This window comes from Chiloscyllium plagiosum, unplaced genomic scaffold (assembly GCF_037043375.1).
Source record: "Chiloscyllium plagiosum isolate Xiang-an unplaced genomic scaffold, Cpla_swu_hap1 HiC_scaffold_21, whole genome shotgun sequence".
Lineage (NCBI taxonomy): Eukaryota > Metazoa > Chordata > Chondrichthyes > Orectolobiformes > Hemiscylliidae > Chiloscyllium > Chiloscyllium plagiosum.
In genome coordinates, this window is record NW_028270159.1 from 44,862,817 (window position 1) to 44,882,609 (window position 19,793).

Sequence of the window (19,793 nt, forward strand, 5' to 3'; positions counted from 1 at the left end):
CAATTAAATGTCAAAAAGCCATTTCTTGCACTAAATGAAAAAGAATTTTTTTTTTTTTACATACAATTTTTTTTCCACCATCCTCACAGGCATGACTGGATTTTCTGGAAGAGTTTGTTTCAGATTTCTAACATCTGTGGTATGCCTTTGAGAGTTTCAGCACAGATGCCTAGATTTGTATCCTGATATGCCTGTCCTTCAGTGGAAAGCACAATGTTTATTAAAGTTGCTTTGCTGCAGCAGATAACAAAAGCACAACTCCCAACAGCTCAAATCGTCTTCCTCCAGTGACTAATAATCATGCAAATGCCCACAGGTTGCGATCAATTCCTGGACTGGTTCATTGGTGGTTTGCAACGTTGAAGTACACTTGGTTATGGCACAAACTTGAATTGACTTTGGAATCTCATGCTTTTCTAAGACAACCACACAAGGATTTGGCTAAAAGTAGTAAGTGTGTGGTATCTGAGAATCATGGTGAGAATTCTTACTCATCTCTGTCCTTTACAGTGCCAGCAGTCATACTGTGTCCAGTTCTGGTTGCCCTGCTTTTGGAAGGATATTATTAAATTGGAGAGGATGCAGAAAAGATTTACCAGGATGTTGCTGGGAAATGAGGATTTCAGTTATAGGGAGGGGCTGGATAGGCTGGAACCTTTTTTCACTGGAGCGTAGGAGGTGAAAAAGGTGACCTTCTTGCAGATTATAAAATCAGAAGAGGCCATGAGTTCAAAATTAGGGGACATATTTTCAAGGGAAAGATTTAAAAGGGACCTGAGAGGCAACTTTTTCACATAGAGGGTGATTCTTAAATGGAATGAACTGCCAGAAGAAGTGGTACAGGTAGGTACAGTTACAATATGGAAAAGGCATTCAGACAGGTACATGAATTGGAAAGGTTTCTAGGGATAGGGGCCAAACACAGGTAAATGGGATTAGTTTAGCTTGAGAAACTTGGTTGGCATGGATGAGTTGGACCAAAGAGTCTGTTCCTGTTCTGTATGACCAGAAATATTGACATCAACCGCGAGACGGTGAAAAGAATTGCCAGAGCAAGCTCAGACTGTGCCCATTTCGTTGAAAGAAATGCGATATATTTACAATGAAACTTGCTGCTTTAACTTCAGCAGGCCTGTGGGCCAAGAGATCATAGAATCACTACAGTCTGGAAGAAGGCCATTCAGCCCATCAGGCCTATACTGACCCTCTGAAGAACAACTCACCCACACCCATCTCTGCTACCCTAGCCCTGTAACCCTGCCTTTCCCATGGCTAACCCACCTAGCCTTCATATCTCTGGATTCTATGGGCAATTTAACATGTCCAGTGCACTGAACTTGCACATCTTTGGATTGTGGGATGAAAGTTGAGCACCTGGGAGAAACTCATGCAGACACAAGGAAAAAGTGCATATTCCACACAGTTAGCTACCTGAGGGAGGAATTGAACTCAGGCAACAGCGCTAACCACTGAGGCACCGTGTGGCCCAAATGGGATCTGGGTGCTACTGGCAAGGCCAGTGTTTGTTGCCCATTCTGAACTGCCCTGGTTATGACTTAGTTAAAAATCACACAACACCAGGTTATAGTCCAATAAGTTTATTTGGAAGTACAAGCTTTCGGAGCTTCCTGATGAAGTAGCAGTGCTCTGGACACCTGTATTTCCAAATAAACCGATTTGACTATAACCTTGTGTTGCGTAATTTTTAACTTTGTCCAGCCCAGTCCTCCACATCCTGGTTACGACATGCTAGAACATCCCAGAGTGCAGTTACGAGTCAGCCATGTTGCTGTGGGTTTACAGTCACGCCGTTGGCACAACCAATAAGGATGTCACTGCATGGGTTTCCTCCAGTTCCCTTCTACAATCCAAAGATGTATAGGTTAGGTGGACTGGCGATGTTAAATTGCCTATAGTTTCCAGAGATAGGCTAGGTGGATTAGCTATGGGAAATGCAGGGTTACAGGGATAGGGTAGGAGGGGTGGGTCTGGGTAGGATGGACCTTTGGAGGGTCAGTATGGGCCTGATGGGCTGAATGGCCTGCTTCCAGACTGCAGTGATTCTATGATTCTTCCTCAAAGAACATTAGTGAGCTAGATGGAATTTAATAACAGCTGATGATTGTTTCTTATTCACCATTATTGGCAGTGGTTTTTAACTCAAGAATTCGCCATTGAATTTAAACATCACCAGCTAGGAGGCCTTATTGTCAAGGGTAACACCGCTGCCTTAGAGTCTGAAGCTCTGGGTCCTAGTGCCAGGTTGTGTTGACTAGGGAAGGTTCATTTGTAACGTGATGATCAACCTGTAAAGGTCTTCCACAACACACGGTGGCCCAGTGGTTAGCACTGCTGCCTCACAGTGCCAGAGACCCGGGTTCAATTCCCGCCTCAGGCGACTGACTGTGTGGAGTTTGCACATTCGCCCCGTGTCTGCGTGGGTTTTCTCCGGGTGCTCCGGTTTCCTCCCACAGTCCAAAGATGTGCAGGTCAGGTGAATTGGCCATACTAAATTGCCCGTAGTGTTAGGTAAGGGGTAAATGTAGGGGTATGGGTGGGTTGCGCTTCGGCGGGTCGGTGTGGACTTGTTGGGCTGAAGGGCCTGTTTCCACACTGTAAGTAATCTAATCTAATCTAAACACACCCATGGCAGCTGCTAAGAGTTGCAAGCATCTTCTGGCTAGCCAGATGGAAAGAGATTAAAAAACTGCAGATGCTGGTTTCCAAAATAGACAAGCAGGAGACTGGAAGAACACAGCAAGGCAGGCAGCATCAGGAGGTGGAGAAATCTTGAAGAAGGGTAACACCCGAAACGTCAACTTCTCCCCCTCCGGATACTGCCTGCCTTGCTGTGTTCTTCCAGCCTCCTGCCTGTCTATTTTGGAAACCAGCATCTGCAGTTTTTTAATCTCTTTCCATCTGGAAGAGCTATAAAACCAGCTGCCAAATGAAGAATAGCGGTTGACACCCAGGTGGTGAGCCATTGTTCTGGCAAATTGACATAATTTTGGAGGAAATTAAAAGAAAATTTAACAATCCACCAGCTACCATGGTGAGATTCAAACTCCTGACCATACAGTATTTGGTTGGGTTCCTGAATTACTAACTCAGTAACATTACCTTCATCTCCCTCCTATTAACCAGATAGACAGGATCTGTTACAATGCATTGGGGCGTCTGACAAAGTATTATTCAATTAACAATCTTTTTTGTAAAATATAAAATGAGTTTTTGAGGTTTTTCACTATTATTGCCATTTAATTAGCAGCATTACAGCTTTTTTAGTTTTTCATTTTTGACTGAAATTAAGAAAAGATTCCTTGTTTTTAAGGTTGCCAATCCTTGCCTGAGGGGGTAGAACAGAGTACATCACGGGTCACATTGTACGTGAGTTATGGTAGGAACAGATTTGGTGTGCATTTTCTCGTTGCTGCTCTCTTACATCTTAGAATGCTCCTTCCCCACTTACTTTTTGATGTTCATAGTTCAATTCTATCTCCTGATTGTGGATGTGATAGAAACAATGTCATGCAAGAATGTCATTGTTATTTCAAATAGCATTAGTATGTATTGGCGCCCCAGTCAGTGTTGTTTTGACTTGGTTTGTTGGAACAGAATGCGGCTTGGTTGAACTGGAAGTAAGGTGAAATAACCATCCAGATGCTACATCCAACATGTCAGAAACGCAACCCCCTGCACTTGCTCTGCAGGAGATAATATCTCGAGACTTTAATTTGTCTTTTTTTTCCTCAAACCAATTTGATTGTCATGTACACACTATCCTTCAGTATCAAAAAAAAGCAGTTCCTCTTAGGGTTTTTTTTTGCTACTAGTTTTTATAAAGCAGGCCATGTAGTGAGAGGGATTAACACTTACACTTATTGACTAATGAAACAGTGTACATCATCAGTGAAAATAATGCAATGTCACATAATCTTGCTCTCTCTTCAGCCTCATGGCAAGATGAAGCCAAAGGATTAGGTAGCCTTTAAAAGCTAGTGAGATCAACTAAGAAAATCAATGAGGCAGAGAAGATGGAGTTGTAGGATAAGCTGGCTAGCAATATAAAAGAAGATTGCAAGGGTACTTTTTTTTGGCAAGAATGAACACTGGGCCACTGGAAAATAAGGCCGTAGGAGTAGTAATGGGGAACAAAGAAATGACAGTAGTAGTTCAGGATATCTGGTTAGCATGGACAATTTGGACCAAAGGGTCTGTTTCCATGCTGTACATCTCTATGACTCTATAACTGAAGAGATTATCGTACTGTATCAGTCATCATGGCAGAAGACACCAGTAGCATACCAGAACTTCAAAAGAGTCAGGAGCAGAGATGAGTGGTCATCAAAAAGGAGAACCTGCTGGGGTAGCTGAAAGGTCTGAATTTGAATGAAGTACTCGGACCAGATGGACTACATCCCGGGGTTCTGAAAGAGATATATGAGGAGATTGTAGAGGCTTTGGCGTTGATCTTTCAGGCACCACTGGAGTCAGGGAGGGTCACAGAGACAAGGAAAATGGCTAATGTTACATTCCTGTTTAAGAAGGGAGGGAGACAAAAGATGGGAAATTATAAGGGGTTAACCTGACCTCGGTCATTGGTGAGATTTTAGAAACAAAACCAGAAATTGCTGGAAAAGTTCAGCAGGTCTGGCAGCATGTGTGGAGTGAAAGCAGTGTTAACATTTTTGGGTCTGGTGACCCTTCTTAACAACTGACTGCAGCTAGTCAAATGTTGGTATGTGTGCTAGAGAAAGGGTAGGGGGAGGGAGAAAGGTAGGTGAAGATGGAGCCAAGACAGAAAGAGAAACACAGTTGGCAGAGAAAGGGCTGAGTAAAGGTCAGCATGGGAGAATGTCAGTAGCTGACAATGAGCTGTTTGTGGTAGCACCCCATGTGATGACAAGGCCTGGTGAGTGGGAGTGGGGGTTGGGTAAAGGACATGGTAGAAGATGCTCAGGCCGTAAAATTATTGAACTCTCTTGAGTCCGGAAGGTCCTCATTAGCAGCTATTCATTCGCCAGGCTGACCCTTACTCAGCCCTTTCTCTGCCCAACTGTTTTTCACTCTCTCTGGGCTCCATCTCCACCTATCACTTACCCGTTTCCCCTTCCCTCCACTTCTTCCCTCGCACGCATACCAACTTTTTCCTCACTACCATCAGTTCTGAAGAAGGGTCACTGGACCCAAAACATTAACTCTGCTTTCTCTCCACAGATGCTGTCTGACCTGCTGAGTTTTTCTAGCAATTTCTGATTTTGATTCTGGTTTCTGGCATTCACAGTTCTTTGGTTTTTTTTTTAAAATAAGAGTTGAGTCCACGATGAAGGGTGAGATTGCAGAGTACTTGGAAGTGCATAGTGAAACAGGACTGAGTCAGCACGGTTTTGTCCAGGGGAGACCGTGCCTGACAAATCTGTTAGATTTCTTTGAGGAGGTAATGAGTGATTTAGACAAAGGAGAGTCAGTGGACATGATCTATTTGGATTTCCAGAAAATCTTTGACAAGGTGCTGCACAGGAGGCTGCTAAATAAGGTAAGGGCATGGATAGAGGATTGGCTGACTGGCAGGAGGCAGAGAACCCGGATAAAAGGTTCTTGGTCAGGAGGCACCAGCCAACTAGTGGTGTTCTGCAGGGGGCAATGTTAGGACCATAACCACTCACATTATCTATTAACAATCTAAACAAAGGAATTAACGGCAATGTTGCTAAGTTTGCTGATGACTCAAACCCAGGTGGAAGGGCAGGTAATATTGAAGAGGAGTCAAGGCTGCAGAAGGACTTGGACAGGCTTGGAGAATGGGCAAAGAAGGAACAGATGGAATACAATGTGGGAAGATGTGAGGTTATACACTTTTTTTTGAAAGAATACTGGCAGAGACCATTTTCTAAATAGGTCAAGGCTTCGGAAATCTGAAACATGGAAGTCCTAGTTAGGGGTTCTCTTAAGATTAACATGCAGGTTTAGTTGGCAGTCAGGAAGGCAAATGCAATGTTAACATTCATTTCAAGAAGACTAGAATACAAGAGCAGGGATGTACACCCAAGGCTGGGTAAGGTGGTGGTTAGGCTGCATTAGAGTATTTGTGTCCTGTATCAAAGGGAGGATACGCTGGCCTTGGAGGGGGTCCACAGGAGATTCACAAGAATGATCTTAGAATAGAAGAGCTTGTTATTTGAGGAGTGGTTGAGCACCCTGGGTCTATACTGGAAAGAGTTTAGCAGGATCTCACTGAAACATACAGAATATTGGGAAGTCTGTATAACAGTGAAAATGGAAAAGATATTTCTTCTAGTAGGCGAAACTAGGACCCAAGTGAAGAGCCACAGGGTGAAGGGGCAAGCTTTTAGAATAGAGATGAGGAGGAATTTCTTGGCCAGAGGGTGAAACTCATTGCCACATACAGCAGTGGAGGCCAAGTCATTGACTGTATTTAAGACATAAATAAGATTGGGTCTTGATTATTAAGGGGATCAAGGATTATGGGAAGAAGACCAGAGAATTGGATTAAGAAACACATCACCCATGATCGAATGGGCTGAATGGTTTTGTATTTTCTTTCAACAAATTCCCGTGGCAGCTTCCTAGCTCTTAGTGAATACCATTGTTTTCCCCTTCCCAGAAAGCACTGTGGGACAAGTAACCCAAGGCACAGACCACAGCACTATTGATACTAAGGGAGGATAACAACATTAGACTCCATCTGGGACTTGTGCCCCCTAATGTCGCTCGGGTAACTCCTCACTCATAAAACACATGAGCCTATTGTTACTGAAGTCCTCACAAGATCACTGAATTGGCCATCTTTCACAAAATGCATCAATGAGTGCCCTCCCCTTACGGGAATATAAAGCAAGCTAATTTTTCCACAGATCAGACATATTGACTAGGGGGTTTGTTAAGGGGTAAACATAACATTCAAATAAGGTTGATCTTTCTGACAATGATTGAGAGTTATGTTGAATTACACTAAAAGAATTTGTGAAACAGCACATAGTAATTTCACAGTCAGTGCAAAAACCCGAGAATCAGATGATTCAAATATTTGGAATGGTTTTTTTCAAGAATATCTATGTGATTTGAAGCTCTGTGTTTCCCATAAAAAGGATACTGAAAATTTTACATTATTACTCATTAGTTGCCTTAGAAACAATGCCTTCTTCGGATTTGGGTGTGTCGTTGAAAGGTTTCTGAAGTATGCATCACATTATTTCAGGGTAGTTCTGGTTTGCACAATCTAATTCTCTGGAAGACAAGTTGCAATATGCTTCTATTTAAAGGCAATCACAGTCATTTAACAAATGCTTCCTGGCAAATTTGACAGAGTTTCCTTTGGCTGTTGGGCAAGTTTTGGCAAACATTGTGGGTGGCACGGTGGCACAGTGGTTAGCACTGCTGCCTCACAGCAGCAGAGACCCGGGTTCAATTCCTGCCTCAGGCGACTGACTGTGTGGAGTTTGCATGTACTCCCCGTGTCTGCGTGGGTTTCCTCCGGGTGCTGCGGTTTCCTCCCACAGTCCAAAGATGTGCAGGTCAGGTGAATTGGCCATGCTAAATTGCCCGTAGTGTTACCTAAGGGGTAAATGTAGGGGTATGGGTGGGTTGTGCTTCAGCGGGTCAGTGTGGACTTGTTGGGCCGAAGGGCCTGTTTCCACACTGTAATCTAATCTAATCCCAACCTCAGGTGACTGTATGGAGTTTGCACATTTTCTAAAATTCACCCTTTGCCTCCCAGATACAGTACAAGATTAAAAAAAATAACATGCATAACAAGTATAAATGCTAGAGATCCAGTCCTTTCTGATTTAGAGACTTTGAACTGAGTCTTTTAATAGCTACATGCTGAGGAACACGGCTTGAAGTCATACAACAAGAAACAGGCCCTAGACTGACCAACAAACACCAAACAACACTAACCCCAGTTCCCTGCACTTTTTAAATGTTTGTCGAGATACTTCTTAAATGTTGAGAGAGTAAGCGTCACACATATTTTTCTGGTGATAATTCCTAACCTGTAGCCTTTTTGGTTGTTAATTTTAACAGATTATAAAAAAAGTAGCGCATCACAAGAAAAAAATCCCAGTGTTTCTTGGTCGCTCTGAAGAAGATTCTAGCAGAGACTATCATAAAATCATTGTGGCATAGACAGAGCTATACAAAGTTATGAAGGGTTTTCATAAAGTCAAGAAAGAAGGCAAGGCCCATGTTTAGATGTTGTGCATCATGATCTCAAGTCATCTGAAAGTGCTTCATGGCCCGTGAAATATCTGCGCAACATGATCATTCTTGTAACGTAGGTAGCTAGGGTAAGTAATTAGAGACAGATTTAAGGTGATGGGGAAAAAATGTAGGGTGAAAATAAGCAGGAATTTTTTTTCTCTGCAGAGTTTCAATGAATTAGCATTTACTTCCCAAAAGGGTGGTGGTGATATTCAGAATCATTTCTGAGAGGTTACAAAGATGAAGATGATAGATCTGGAGGGCTGTGGGGAAACAGCAAGAAATAGATCTACTTGAATAGCTTCTCAACGAGCTGCCTCTTTGATAAATGGCTTCCTCTCATGTTGTCTAATTCATTAATGTTTGTTCCTCTTTCACTGCCAAAGAGCAGTTTAACTCTATATTAAACAATTGTACTGAGAAAAGGTTTGCACTATTTTATCTGCAATGTACCTACCAACACTGCAGTAAGTCAACACTTAGGCAGCTTGAAAGATGTCTTTGTATGTGGATACTGATATCTTGATTTTTTTTTCTGGAAAGGAAGTATATACTGGCAACTTTGAATCCAGGCCAAAAGACCCACCTGTGTGATGTCAGCACTACTGATCGCCCAGTCTTGATGATGTCAAGAATTAGGTTCCACAGAAATCTCCGTGCCTTGGGATCCATTCCTGTCGTTGGTTCGTCCTGAAATATAACAAAAGCACAGTCGTTTACAGAGTGTAGCATTTATACTCACAAAATGCCTGTGAATGTGGAGAACGAGATATTGTTTGTCCAGGGGTACTTGGAAAACACTGCATGACAGTCATTTACCAAACATCAAACATACAGGCCTGACAATGGCATGGTAAATATGCTTGGCAAAGAAGAGTGTCACTTCCTCCTCCTTTGTCAGTCACACCCTCTTACCTGTCATTTAATGTCCTAATTTTCTATGAACTATGGATTATCCATGGACTATAAATATTTCTCAGGAGTTTCTTCACAGCTTTCCATCATTAGACTCTGTATGATATATTTTCTTAACTTCCATTTGAAATGATCATATTCTCTCTCCTCTTAGTAATTGCTGCCTCCATATAAATCCCTGGGCCCACAGTCACAGCCTTTTGACCTTTCTACTTCATATCTTTGAGTCACGCCAATCATATCAGTCACAGATAAGACCATTTCTTATCACTTCTTTGTTTTGCTCTCAAAAGACACCTCCCTGCCCCCTCCAAACCTGATAACTGTGTCCATACCTGGAAAGAAACTATACCCAACTCACTTACAAATGGCATTTCCAAAATCCCAGCATTCCAGCTTTTGGGCCTCTGTTCACCAGAACGTTCTTCAGCCATGGATGTTTTCAAACATACGCTTACTTCCTAGTCCTGATCAAACATACCTAGTCCTGATCAAAATCATTACTCTCTTTCACTCTGCCATTTCCCTGGTTCAGGCTCATGTCTACTTGCTGAAGTCCACTACTTGCAGATTTCAGTAGTTATATTAGACATTTGGTTTAGCTGGTCACCATCATATCGGACTGGCCACTGGATTATCCTGGAATGCAAGGATCACTACAGGCTCCTTGTAACTAATGTAACTTTTCTTTAACCCTTCTTCCGTCTCTACCATCTCACCTTTTTTTTTTACAAATGTTATGAGGACTTGTTTGTCACTTAAATCAAGACTATTGGATCTGCTTTCACCACTGCACCCTTCCCCCTGCTTTCTCTGACCTGTCAGAAAAAAAACCTCCTCCATATTTACCTCCTGCTCTATTCCTGAACTCGCATATTTTTCAAGTTTTCAATGGAAATAGGATCAAGGGAGTTGGGCCTCGTCAGTAAGATCAAGACGGCATGATCTTACTGACGAGACCCAGCTCCCTTGATCCTATTTCCATTGAACTGTTGCCGACCCAACTTCCCTCGCTGTCTACTGTGTAAGCTCATGGTGTTAACTGATTTTCTCTCCTTGGAGTCTCATCCCCAACCTCATTTTTCTCCTTTAAAATGCTCTTTAACCTAGCTTTTGCATGTTGCTCAGAAAGATGAAGGAAACCAAGCTTACTACAGAGTTAAATGACATAGCACTATCTTACTGAGTCCAATAATAACGATTGCTTAAGAAGCTTGTCGCCATCCAGGGTAATGCAGCCTGCTTGACTGGCATCATATCCACAGATAACCACATCCTTTACCACCAAGGTTTCGTAGCAGAAGTATGTACCATCTTCAAGATGCACTGCAGAAATTCAACCAATGCTACTTAGGTAGCATCTTAGACAAACCCACAACCACTGTGATCTTGAAGGACAGGGGCAGCGGATACATGGGAAGACCACACTCTGCAAGTTCCCCTCCAAGCCACTGACCATCCTGACTTAGAAATATAATCGCCGTTCCTTCGGTGTCAGATTCAGATCAGATTCCTTACAGTATGGAAACAGGCCTTTCGTCCCAACAAGTCCACACTAGCCCTCCGAAGAGCAACCCAACCCAGACCCACTCCCCCATATTTACACCTGACTAATGCACCTAATGCTACAGGCAATTTAGCATGGCCAATTCACCAAACCTGCACATCTGTGGGGCTGTGAGAGGAAACCGGAGCACCCGCAGGAAACCCACGCAGACTCCACACAGTTGCCCGAGGCGGGAATTGAACTCGGGTCCCTGGCTCTGTGAGGCAGCAGTGCTAACCACTGAACCACCATATCGTTGGGGCAAAAACGAACTCGCTCCCTGTCAGCATCGTGAGTCTATCCTCTAGCACATGAATTGGAGTGGCTCAAGAAGGCAGCTCAACACAATGGCCCAACCAGCAATACTCTCAACCTTAGAGCAAACCGAAAAAATCTCACATAGATTATTAGAGGTAAATGAGAACCAATTATATACTGAAGGGGTTAACATTTGAGTAGATTGTTTTAAATATGGCAAGGAGTCCATATTTATTCATGCACTGCTTGTGGAGAATTATTGGGCATGGAGAAATAGTCAGTAAGCAAAACTGGTCCGTTCTGGTGTGATTCCAAATCGACCGGATCAAGGTTACCTGGGGACAATCACAAATGCTGCATCACTCAGTGCCTCCCGAAGCTGTAGCACAGCATGCTGCTACTGAATCTGCACTAACATTCTCCAACTGTTATTTCCATTTTCTTATACCTTTCACTTTGTGTGTGCCTTTAAAATGTATTTTCTGCTTCTTTATGAAGAATATTATAGATTCTCACTGCCCCCTACCACCGTGATATCTGGTGTGGCATTTCCAACCCATTCTCAGGGAAGTTCTGCTAAATTTGAGACAGTGCATCAATTTCAATGGAAAACGTACAAGCAATTCGAAAGTGCAGCCTTTCAAAGGTGATGCTTTGATCTATATCAATTTGCTTGTCTTTTTTGGTCTGAGAAACTTCCTTTCCCAACCAACTCCCAAGTGACGATTGTATTGAGTACTGAAAACTCAACAAAGTGAGTTGAACACTTTTTCTGGAAGCTACTTGAGATTGTCAAATCTTAGTAATTAGCTGGAATGTTCAGTCAAACAAAGACTATTCCAAACACTAGAACTGCTTTATCATAGACCATGCAAGTGTAAACACCACATATATATTCAAATGCTATGTCTCTTTAAAAATAATAAGTATACTGAAGTGTATCTAAATATCCATGGATAGGGTCACTGTAGAAACTTAACTGGCAACATTCTTTTCAAGAAGTTTTAGCTCAGGGCAAAGTAAATTAATGCCATTAGTAGAAAGGGCTGTTTAACAATCTTCTTCATGACACTGCAACTTGTGCTTATGTCTAAGACACTGCACAATCTCTATCTTCAGCCATGAGGGAACCATAATATTGTTTTAGATTAGATTAGATTCCCTACAGTGTGGAAACAGGCCCTTCGGCCTAACCAGGCCATACCGACCCTCCGAAGAGTAACCCACCCAGACACATTTCCCTCTAACTAACGCACTTAACACTATGGACAATTTAGCATGGCCATTCCCTAACCTGCACATCTTTGGACTGTGGGAGGAAACTGGAGCACCCAGAGGAAACCCACGCAGACACGGGGGGAAAGTGCAAACTCCACACAGACAGTCACCCGAGGCTGGAATCGAACCTGGAACCCTGGTGCTGTGAGGCTACAGTGCTAACCACTGAGCCACCATGCCCCCCCACCACCCCCCTTCCATTAAGACAGTGGTGAAGATATGCTTTTTGAATCAAGGCAGACAAACTAAGACTTTTTTCTTGTATTCGACACTTGGAATCCACACTGAGTGCACGTTGGCATGGCCAGGTGGACTCCGAAACTGCTCATGTAACAGCACTTACAACATCCTGACCTTGATGGAACAACTCTGGAACTTGAAGGCAACCGATTGAGCTGCTGCACTCTGAGCCTATTTGTGACCCTTACCAGAAAAATTAGAGAAGGATAGCCGATCAAAGCAATGGCGGTCGAGAGCTTCCTTTTGTTGCCACCACTGTATGTCCCTGCAGGCTTGTCTGCGTATTTTGTGAGTTCCAGTTTATCGAGGGCCCAGTTTATAACCTGGAGGAATGGAATCAAGAAGTTAAGAAGCTTGTGTAAGCTTGAAGCAGAAAAATAAATTCCTGTCGGCAGGTTTTTAAAACCAGTGAGAGTGGCAAGAAGTTTCAAGTCAACTAACTCGTTAATAAACACTTTTCAAGAAATAATAATAATAAATAGCACAATACATCCTTCCTAATATTTTTATTCCATTTTCTGTAAGCACCATCTTGGCCCTCTCAATCACTCTTCAACTCCAGTCAGTTATGTGTGTTGTGGGAATATGCCCAACCAAACTCTTCTTTCAGAGAAACACTATGGCCAGCTGTTAGAGGGCATATTTACAACAGCACTTCTGTGACCAGTGGTGTGCCGCAAGGATTGGTGCTGGGTCCACTGCTTTTTGTCATTTATATAAATGATTTGGATGTGAACTTAGGAGGTACGGTTAGTAAGTTTGCAGATGACACCAAAATTGGAGGTGTAGTGGCCAGCGAAGAAGATTACCTCAGAATACAACAGGATCTTGATCAGAATGGCCAATGAGTCAAGGAGCGGCAGATGGAGTTTAAGTTAGATAAATATGAGATGCTACATTTTGGCAAGGCAAATCAGAGCAGGACTTATACATTTACTGGTAAGGAGCCTTGGGGTACAGGTTCATTGTTCCCTGAAAGTGGAGTTGAGGGTAGACAGGGTCATGAAGGCGGCATTTGGCTTTGCTTGCTTTTATTGGTCAGTGCATTGAGTATAAGAGATGGGAGGTCATGTTGCGACTCTACAGGACGTTGGTTAGGCCACTTTTGGAATACTGCATTTAGTTCTGGTTGCCGTTCTATTGGAAAGATGTCGTAAAACTTTCTAAGGGTGGTTGGAGGGTTTGAGCTTAGGGAGAGGCTGAATAGGCTGGGGCTAATTTCCCTGGAACATCAGAGGTCAAGGGGTGACCTTATAGAGGTTTATTAAACCATGAGGGGCACGGATAGGGAAAATAGACAAGTCATTTTTTCAGAGGGTAGGGGAGTCCAACATGAGAGGGCATAGGTTTAAGGGGACTGGGGAAAGATTTAAAAGGGACATTTTCATGCAGAGGGTGGTGCCTGTATGAAATGAACTGCCAGAGGAAGTGATGGAGACTGGTACAATTACAACATTTAAAAGGCATCTGCAAGGATACATGAATAGGAAGTGTTTAGTGGGATATGGGCCAAATGCTGGCAAATAGGACTAGACGAATATAGGATATCTGGTCGGCATGGACGAGTTGGACAGAAGAGTCTGTTTCTGCGCTGTCCGACATTATGACTCTACAAAAGTTCCTGTTGAGACTTTAAGGAGTTCTTAGCTTCCAGCCTGGTACCAAGGAGCAAACAGTAAGTATTTCACTGATGTATTCTGGTAATATTGTGGCTGGAACATAAAGTGGCTTCAAATATCCCCATTATTTATACTGTATATTCTATGGAAATACTGAGGCAAGTTCACTTCATTTTACGCTCCAGGCATTCAATGTACAATTTTATTGTCACTAAAGAATACATAACTGCTGTTGTTTCGTTCCAAGTATTCACAGGAAGATATTCTCTTGTGGTTTTGAGAAAAGAGGCCTATAAACCACTTCACTCTCTATTTTAGATGACACTGGAAATTTTCTTCCTTCAGTTAAGATTATCATGTGCACCCTCCCAATGGACTACTTTCCATTGACATAAGTTAAATGGATCAACTTTTGCATAATGAAAAACTCTTTGATGAGGAGTAAATGTTTCACCCTGTAAATGGTTACTTTCTGTAATTGCATGCAATAAATATCGCTTAACAATAAAAGCTGCTCTGCGGTCTCACTGACACAGGTTTACACCAAAATTCTCATTATGCTTTCTGCTGGTTTCCCTCAAATCTCCACAGGATTGCACCAATAAACAACCCAAAAATCCTCATTAATAAGTTGTAGCTATCCATAGAAACTCTGCATATTTTACTGTATGAATGTAAGTTTCTTTGTGATATAGCAATAACGCCTGATATGAAACTCAGCCATAAACAGATCAGATATGACCATTAATGGAAGATCAAGGAGATGAATGAGGAGGAGGAGGAGGAGTAGATATTCAGCACCTTCATCTGCTTGGTCATTGAAGAAGGACTTATGCCCGAAACGTCGATTCTCCTGTTCCCTGGATGCTGCCTGACCTGCTGCGCTTTTCCAGCAACACATTTTCAGCTCTAATCTCCAGCATCTGCAGACCTCACTTTCTCCTCAAAGACTTCATCCACAGAATCTCTACAGTGTGGAAACAGGCTATTCAGCCCATCGAGTTCACACGAACATCACGCGCCTTCCCCAAAGAGCATCCCACCACGCTGACCTCTAACCTTGCATTTCTAATGGCCAATCCACTGAGCCTGCACAACTCTGAAGACTATGTAGCAATTTAGCATGACCAATCCACATAGCCTATATATCTTTGGGCCCAGCGAAGAAACTGGCGAACGTGGAGGAAACCCATGCAGACACGGGGAGAATGTGCAACCTCCACTACGATAGTTCCCCGAAGCTAGAATTGAACCAAGGTTGCTGGCGCTGAGGGCCAGCAGTGCTAACCACTGAGCTTCCCTGCTGTCCCTATCATTCATTTCATGGATGGTCCATTTGATAGAATTTCTGTTCTTAATAACTACCATCCCCATGCTGAACAGGCATCTGTTTACCTCCATCTTGAAAGTATTCTGTAACTCCCATCTCATCTGACACAGAGTTCATAATTTGAACAACCTACCAAGGATATAAAGATATACTCCTCCTGCATCTTGAAAGGGCAACGTCCAATTTTAAAACAGCACTCCTCAGTTTTTGAACTCCTCCACAAGTTAAAAAAAAATGTCCTTTCCGTGGACACCTTGTCACAACAAAGAACAAAGAAAATTTACAGCCCAAGAACAGGCCCTTTAGCCCTCCAAGCCTCTACTGATCCAAATCCTCTGTCTACACCTATCGCCCAATTCCTCAGGATCTGTATCCCTCTGCTCCCCACCTACTCATGCATCTGTCCCGATGCACCTTAAATGAATCTACCATGCCTGCCTCTACCACCTCTGTTGGCAACGCACTCTGGGCACCTAAAACCCTTTCTGTAAAGTACTTGCCGAGTGTATTCCCCTTAAACCTTTTTTCCTCTCACCTTGAACATGTGACCTCTCATTATTGAATCCTCCACCCTGGGAAAGAGCTTATCTCTATCCACCCTGTCTATACCCTTCATGATTTTGTAAACCTCAATCAGGTCCCCCCTCAATCTCCTTTTTTCTAATGAAGACAATCCTAACCTACTCAACTTCTCTTCATTGCTAGCACCTTCCATACCAGGCAACGTCCTTGTAAACCTTCTCTGCACCCTCTCCAAATCATCCACATCCTTTTGGTAATGTGGTGACCAGAACAGTATGCAGTATTCTAAAGGCGGCCGAATCAAGAATTGTACAATTTTAACATGACCTGCCAGCTCTTACACTCAACACCCCGTCCGATGAAGGCAAACATACCAAATGCTTTCTTGACCACTTTATCCATCTGTGCAGCAACCTTCAGGGTACAATGGACCTGAACTCCCAGATCTCTCTGCTCATCAAATTCTCCCAAGACTCTTCCGTTTACAGTATAGTTTGCTCTCGAATTAGACCTTTTGAAATGCATCACGTCACATTTGCCTGGATCGAACTCCATCTGCCACTTCTCTGTCCAACTTTCCAGTCTATCTATATTCTCCTGCATTCTTTGACAATGCCCTATGCTTTCTGCTCCTCCACCAATCTTCAAGTCATTTGCACACTTACTGATCAGACCACCAATGACCTCTTCCAGATCACTTATGTATATCACAAACAACAGTGGCCCAGCATTGATCCCTGTGGAACACCACTGGTCACCTTTCTCCATTTCGAGAAAAACCCTTCAACTACTACTCTCTGTCTTCTGTTGCTCAACCAGTTCTTTATCCACCTCGCTAGAACACTCTGCACACCATGTGACTTCACTTTCTCCATTAGCTTACCATGGGGAACCTTATCAAATGCCTTACTAAAGTCCACGCATATGAAATCTACAGCTCTTCCTTCATCTATCAACTTGGTCAGTTCCTCAAAGAACTCGATCTCCCCTGCACAAAACTATGTTGCCTATCACTGATAAGCCCAGCCCATTCTCTTCCAACTATAAATAGATCCTATCCCTCAGTACCTTCTCCAACAACGTTTCCACCACTGACATCAGGTTCACTGGTCTGTAGTTACCTGGAACATCCTTACCACTCTTCTTGAACAGGGGGGACATTAGCAACTCTCCAGTCCTCCGGCACCTCACCTGTATTTAAGGATGCTACAAAGGTATCTGTCAGGGCCCCAGCTCTTTCCTCTCTTGCCTCCCTCAGCAACCTGGGATAGATCCCATCTGGTCCTGGGGATTTGTCCACCTTAATATCCTTTAGCCTACCTGAAACATCTTCCCTCCTTATGTCAATGTGACCCAGAGTAAACAAACATCTATCTCTAATCTCAACATTCATCACGTCCCTCTCCTGAATGAGCACTGATACAAAGTAATCATTGAGAATCTCACCCATTTTCTCAGGTTCAACACAACCTTTCTTTCCTTATGCTTTAGTGGACCAACACTTTCTCTAGTTACCCTCGTGCCTCTTATGTATGAATAAAAATCCTTGGGATTCTCCTTAATTCTGCTTGCTAAAGTTATTTCATGACCCCTTTTAGTCTGCTTGATTCCTCATTTAAGATTGGTCCTAGTCTCCTGATATTCCTCCAAAGCCTGTTCTGTTCTTAGCTGCCTGAACCTTATGTACACTTCCCTTTTCCTCTTGGCTAGTTGCACAACTTCTCCTGTCATCCACAGTTCATGAATCTTGCCTTTCCTATCCATTGCTTTCAAAGGGACATGCCTATCCTGCACTATCTTTGAAAGCCTCCCACATACCAAATGTGGACTTTAATTCAAATAGCTGCCTCCAATCCACATTTCCCTGCTCCTGCCGAATTTTAATATAATTGGCCTTGGCCCAGTTTAGTACACTTCCCTTGGGACCACTGTCATCTTTGTCTACGGGTATTCTAAAACTTACAGAATTGTGGTCAGTGTTCTCAAAGAAATCCCCCACTGCAACTTCTACCACCTGACCTGGCTCATTCCCCAATACCAGGTCCAATATGGCCCCTTCCCTAGTTGGACTATTGACATAATGCTCTGGAAAACTTGCCTGGATGCTCCTTACAAATTCTGCCCCATTCATACTTCTGACACTAAGTGTATCCCAGTCAATGTTGGGAAAACTAAAATCTCCCATCACCACTATCCTGTTGTTTCTACATCTTTCCATAATCTGGTTACCTATTTGTTTTTCCACTGCACGCTCACTGGTGGGAGGCCTATAGTACAGCCCCAACAATGTAACTGTACCCTTGTTTCTCAGCTCTACCCATAATGCCTTGCTGCTCAAGCCCTCCATACTGTCCTCCTTTAGCACAGCCATGATATCATCCCTGACCAACAATGCAACTCCTCCCTCCCTTTTACTTCCCTCCCTGTCCTGTCTGAAGCATCTATATCCTGGAACATTTAGTTGCAAATCATGCCATTCCTTCAACCAAGTCTCTGTGATTTCAGGATCATATACAATTCAGTCAAGTCGCCCCTTACTCTTCTAAACCCCAGTGGAAATAAGCCGAGTCTGTCAACCTATCTTCACAAGACAACCAGCTAATTCGAGGCTAATTCCTGTAATCCTCCTCAGAACCAACTCCAATGTATTGGCATCCTTCCTTAAATAAAAAGACCAAAATCACATTTGAGATGTCGTCTCAACAATATGTTCAATGCTTCTGTAACAAATGTGATGGCGCTGTAGCTTTAAGGGGTTATTTTGTCCTGGTTTTTTTGGAGAAGTGTTAGGACAGAGATGCCCAGCTGTCTACTTGGAGAGCCAGTAAATTAAATAGCTTGTGAGGCCTTAGTCTTTTTTTAAAGGTTGAAACAATAGAAGCAGCCTGGATGGGTGTTGCCAGCTCTCACAGACCAGGATTTCTAGTTTGTTTTAGTTTTGGGGTTTAGCTTTAGGCAATTGCTGTTGTGGGTTTGAAGTAGAAGCTATCTTTGCCCTCTCTCGGTTACAGCAAGAAGCTGGGGTTTCTTTCTACTGCTGGGTTGGTGTGGAATACATCGATTTTTCTGAATTTTCCTTTTTATGTTTATGAGATGTTATTATATTGGAACAGTTAATTAGCAATAGTTGCTGTATCTATTATTCTGTTAAGATTTCCAATGGTGTTAAGTTATTCTAAGTTATTTCTTTTGTTGTATTTTAACTCCAATGTTTAAATACATTGTATTTTGCTTAATATCGAGTAGTTTGACCAATCAAGCTGCACTTGGAACACAGCACAATACATTTGCCTTTAAAATAAGGAAACATAAGGGTCTAGGCTACCTTCTTTAAATATTTTGAGGGGTCTGATCTATCCTATAACACAAAGATTAGTTTTCCATCAGCCATCTTAATCACTTATTGTGTCTACACACTAGCTCATGCACCGGACAACTAGTTCCCTCTGGACCGTGGGATTTTGCAATGATTCCCCAATTAATTGATACCCTGCTCTTTCAAGATTCCTGCCAAAAAGAACTTCAATATTTTTCACATTATACTCTAGCTGCCAGACTTTTTGCCCACTCACTCAACCTACCATTACCCATCTTTATGTCTTCTTCATGACATGCTTTCCTACTATCTTTGTATCCTCTGCAAATGTACCTACCATGCCTTTGTTCTCTTCATTTAGTCGCTGACATAAATTGCAAAAAATTAACGGTCTAGTGCAGTACCTTGCTGGACAATACTCACCATGTCCTTCCAATTGGAGAAATGCATACCCTTTTTCTTCCAGTTAGCCTGTCTTCTGTCCATGTTAATATGTTATCTAGACACTATAAGCTCCTACTTCATGTAATAACTTTTCATCTGGTA

At 42.8% G+C, this 19,793-nt stretch overlaps 1 protein-coding gene across 4 annotated transcripts in view; it reads right to left on the reverse strand.

The window, feature by feature from the left end:
• abca2 (ATP binding cassette subfamily A member 2) overlaps positions 1 to 19,793 on the reverse strand; it is a 559,549-nt gene that overhangs the window by 32,936 nt on the left and 506,820 nt on the right. For all 4 annotated transcript variants that reach the window (XM_087998533.1, XM_087998535.1, XM_087998534.1 and 1 more), the window contains exons 43-44: positions 12,649 to 12,783; positions 8,810 to 8,913 (exon numbers count right to left, since the gene is read on the reverse strand). In XM_087998533.1, the coding sequence (XP_087854659.1) occupies positions 8,810 to 8,913; positions 12,649 to 12,783 (239 nt within the window). The remainder of the gene's footprint in view (positions 1 to 8,809; positions 8,914 to 12,648; positions 12,784 to 19,793) is intronic.